At 36.4% G+C, this 4,205-nt stretch overlaps 1 protein-coding gene across 1 annotated transcript; it reads right to left on the bottom strand.

Moving 5' to 3' along the window:
- Window positions 1-2,741: 2,741 nt before the first annotated feature.
- On the bottom strand, window positions 2,742-3,179 carry LOC122065253. Its single transcript, XM_042629049.1, has one exon. It carries the CDS (start codon window positions 3,177-3,179, stop codon window positions 2,742-2,744), a length of 438 nt encoding a protein of 145 aa, XP_042484983.1.
- Window positions 3,180-4,205: the final 1,026 nt, after the last annotated feature.

Raw genomic sequence — 4,205 nt, forward strand, 5'->3', positions numbered from 1 at the left:
GGAAAATTTTCAATTCCAAATCTAAAGACAGGGAAAACTTGGCTCTGATACCAAATGTAAGATTATGGGAGAAACCTAATAATCAAAACCTAATGCAGAATTAAATATTTTGGTCTACCTCCTCTTGGACCGTAGTAACCTGCTATCGCGGATATTGGTGAGATCCTGTTTAGTTTTTCTCATTTTCTTTAAAAGATTTGGTGTAAGCAAATGTTTCACATTCTTAGTCAATATATTTCCTATTTCTTCTCTCAAGTCTTGTCTTCTCAATGGAACGAGACAAAATTAATTGGAATAGAAAGAGAGACTAAAGTCCTTATGGATCTTAACTATCTTATCCCCACCCATTATGGTAAATAGGTTGTTATATCTAACTACATCAACATTTTTTATTTAATATTTAATTAAATATGCTAATTATGACATATGTGGCAATGTAAGGCCGCATCAACCAACAATTTCCACCCAATTCACCGAAGGTTCAGTGGTTTTCATGCTTCTCAATGTGGTTTTTGCACTCCTGGTATGTGCATGTCCTTCTTCTCAAATCTTGTGATGTATAAGAATACGATAAGTACTAGAATCGTCTGGGAGATCGTTGAGGTGTTCCCACCAAGAATATGGCTAGTACCAAGGGGTTTGGGAGATCGGTGAGGGTGTGCAAACTTTAGTTTCACATCGCCTAGGGACAGATTACTAGACTAGTCAATAACCTCTAGCTTCCTTAACATGGCATAATGCGTTTTAAAGCTTTGAGGACCGTGGGCTAAAGAAGACAATATTGTGTAAAGTTAATGGGGCCAGGGCGTTACAAATCTCCTTAATTCTGAGAAGACCCAAAAGCCAGATCCTCCTCCTGGCTTCTCCAAGCTCACAGTGGAAGAAGTTGAGAAGGCTACTGTAGGCAAGCTATTGTAGGCAATCTCTGTCGATGCACTGGCTACCGACCCATTGTAGAGGCCTGTAAATGCTTTGCATCTGACTTTGATTTGGAGGATCTCGTTTTAAATTGTTTCTGGAAAAAGGAGGAAAGTGAGGATGTGAAATTGGATAAATTACCAGTTTATAGCCATCAAGATAAGATTTGTACATTCCCTGAATTCTCGAAAGTAGAAATGAAGCTCAATACCCTTTTGGATCCTGAAGAGTGCTCGTGGCACAATCCCGTTAGTATGGAGGAGCTGCAGAGCCTATTGGAATTGAAATTAACAGAGAACAGAGGAAGGGCGAAACTGGTTGTTGGTAACATGAGTACAGGCTATTACAAGGAATAATTGAATAATGGGTCCCTTGAATTATTGGTTTTGGATTTAAATTTACACCATGGCTCTTTGTTTGCAGGTGGTTGTGGTGCATGTGTTGTTCTTCTTTCCAGGTACGATCCTGTTCTTGAACAGGTTAAGGAATTCACAGTGAGTTCACGTCTAACCAATAATTCAAGGGACCCATTATTCATAAAAAATGCAAGGCTGGTTCACCGTGAGTATGGCCGTTCACTGTGAGTAGGAAGTTGAAGCTTAGGGATGTGCAGGTTGCTCTGCGTCGTGCACAGATAGCAGCCATTCGCCGCTCGCCGCAGAAAGATTGAACTCCACTCGCTGCTCGCCTATTGTTGTTCACCGTACGCCGTCGTTGTTCGCCCAGGAGAAGGAGATAGCAGGAGAGTGTTATTGTTCTAAATCGATATACTCTTTCTTAGTTTTGTTGAAGATGTATCACAGGGGAGGGTAGAAGGGTAAACTACACTGTATTAGGGGTAATATGGATATTATAAAAAATAAATAAAATTGAAAACTAGCGGCCAAAAGTTGATGGAGTCATCTTCTTTGTAATATGTGTCATTTGACAGGTTGGTGTAATTTTTGGAAACATGTGGATGAGGGATGTAATATGAGAAAAACACAGGGGAGGGGATGCAAATCACTATATTTTATTACCATATTGAATCTATTGTTAAATTTAAAAAATAATAAAATCAAATAAAATAAAAAAAATAAAAAAATGAAAGAAAAAAAGAAAGACAACCTTGCATGATCGCAAGATTGGCTATATATGGTTTCTCAAAAAAACTACACATGTCTTCTTTAAAAAAAATAAAAATAAAAAACACCCTTTACCTGTCATTTCCCTTTATATTTATTAAGAGTTATCGATCTAACTTTTTCATGTTTAATATGATGTTTAAAGAATTATAAAAATATAAGAAAAAAGATAAGCCTTAAAGATAGTGTGGCCCTTATACCTAGACATAGACGAGGTACAATGATCGCTTCACCTTTCAAAAAAAGCGAAAATCTCACCATTGTTGATGCTTTCATGTGTGTTCCTATTGATCTCATTTTAATACAAGGGTTACAATGCCTTTTAGGGAACCATCTCCTTAAATGTATTATATCATAACAATAAGCGAAATTAAAAATACTAAAAAAATTAAATATAAATGATTGAATTATGGTCTATCTAAGGAATTTTCCATCTATCCTGTTGTTAAAAGGGTCAAACCAAGAACAGAATCATACTAAGGAGAAATAATTTACAAAAATAATAATAATTCTATTATTATGCTAAAATAGTACATAGTAATCATTCATTTTCCATTTAATACAGATATGCAATAGCAGGCCTGCTACACATCCCATATTTTTATTTTTGATGAGATACTAAAAAGAAAAAAAAAAAATCAAAATTCTTATTTGGAAGCTCATTTCTTTTCTGATTTTGGAAAGGGAATGGATTTAGCTTCATTTCTTTTCTGATTTTGGAAGCTCAAAGCAAGAGATTGGGTGTTTGCGATGAAGGCCACTGGTAGTCTTGCAGTTAATCTTATCAGATGAAGGATCATCTATATAAAGCTCAGAGAGGGTGAAGGTGAGGAACAACTCCTTAGCAGTGACTCCTTTCAAGTCTTTGATTTGCCGAGGCTTTATGAAGCCTGTGATCTCTGTAGCATATAAGGTGTCGCCAACTTTGGGGAATTTGTACTTCTGGGCTTTCTTTAGCTTCAACCAAAAGAAGCCAATTTCTCTGTTGTGTCCCACCTCCTCTATCTCTTCCACTGGCAGTAAATTGTTCGGCAGTGACATCTCTACCAACATTTCAGTTGATTTCTTCTTACATAGCTCCTCGCCATGGCAGATCTCGGCCTTTCCTCGGTATTTTTCGATAATTTCAGAAGCCATGTCTCTGTCAGTCTGACTTTTTCTATCTTCTATGCGTTGTGATAGTAACGAAGGAAGGTGATGGAATTTATAGAGGATTGTACATAGACTTATACCATTAAAATATATATTTGGCCATGTGATGTCGCCATGGATTGTGTGCAATAGCCCTAGTATTTATTTATTTATTTTTGGTAGAAGCAATACCTTTAGTATTAAAACGAGGGTTTAAATGCATATGGCTAATTAACAAGTGAAGGTCTTGGATGGTACGGCAATATTTTCTAGAAACTTAACATCAAATCAACTACAAGATTCTAAAAAATATAAAAAATAAAAAAATAAAAAAAAAATTTAAAAAGCAATTGAAAAGCAAATAGTGTGTAACAGGAGCCCTTTAAAATAATAATAAGAAAAAAAAATTGAAGTTCTATTGTTATTCACGTTCCACACGATCATTAAAATAAGGGTAATTTACAGCACCACCCTCTGGAGAATGCAACAATTATAAGACCACCCCATCTGATTCACCAAATTAGACTCAGACCCTCTATCGTTAGTCACTGTTAAGGTATATACCTTATATGTTAATGTCAACAACTATATTTTATTTTTGATACCAAAATATCCTTATTAAAATATAAAGTACCTAAAATACCCTTTAATAAGTAACCATTTCTTTCACCCAAATGGATAGATTTGGATCCCATTTCTAGACCTAATTTACCTTTGTCCTAAATCGATAGATCACCGGTGATAGTTTAGAGCAGCGGCATCGGCGATGGATGGCGACAGGGGGTGACCAGGTGAAACGCCTTTGACCTGCGAATAGTGTATTTCTTCTCTCTCCAGTTGATCAGGTTCTAGTTCAGCGCTGCTCTGACTCCTAATAAGGATCGTAAGCAATCCTTTTGATTTTCCCTCGGAGATAGCTAGGAACGGAACTATTTCTCATTCCGACTTCAATCCCATATTTTGCTTTCGGAAAGGAAGAATTGAAAAACAGTTTTCAGCCAACTTATATGCGTTTCTTCTTTGCGGGTGGCA

Source organism: Macadamia integrifolia, unplaced genomic scaffold (genome assembly GCF_013358625.1).
Source record: "Macadamia integrifolia cultivar HAES 741 unplaced genomic scaffold, SCU_Mint_v3 scaffold1941, whole genome shotgun sequence".
Taxonomy (NCBI): Eukaryota; Viridiplantae; Streptophyta; class Magnoliopsida; order Proteales; family Proteaceae; genus Macadamia; species Macadamia integrifolia.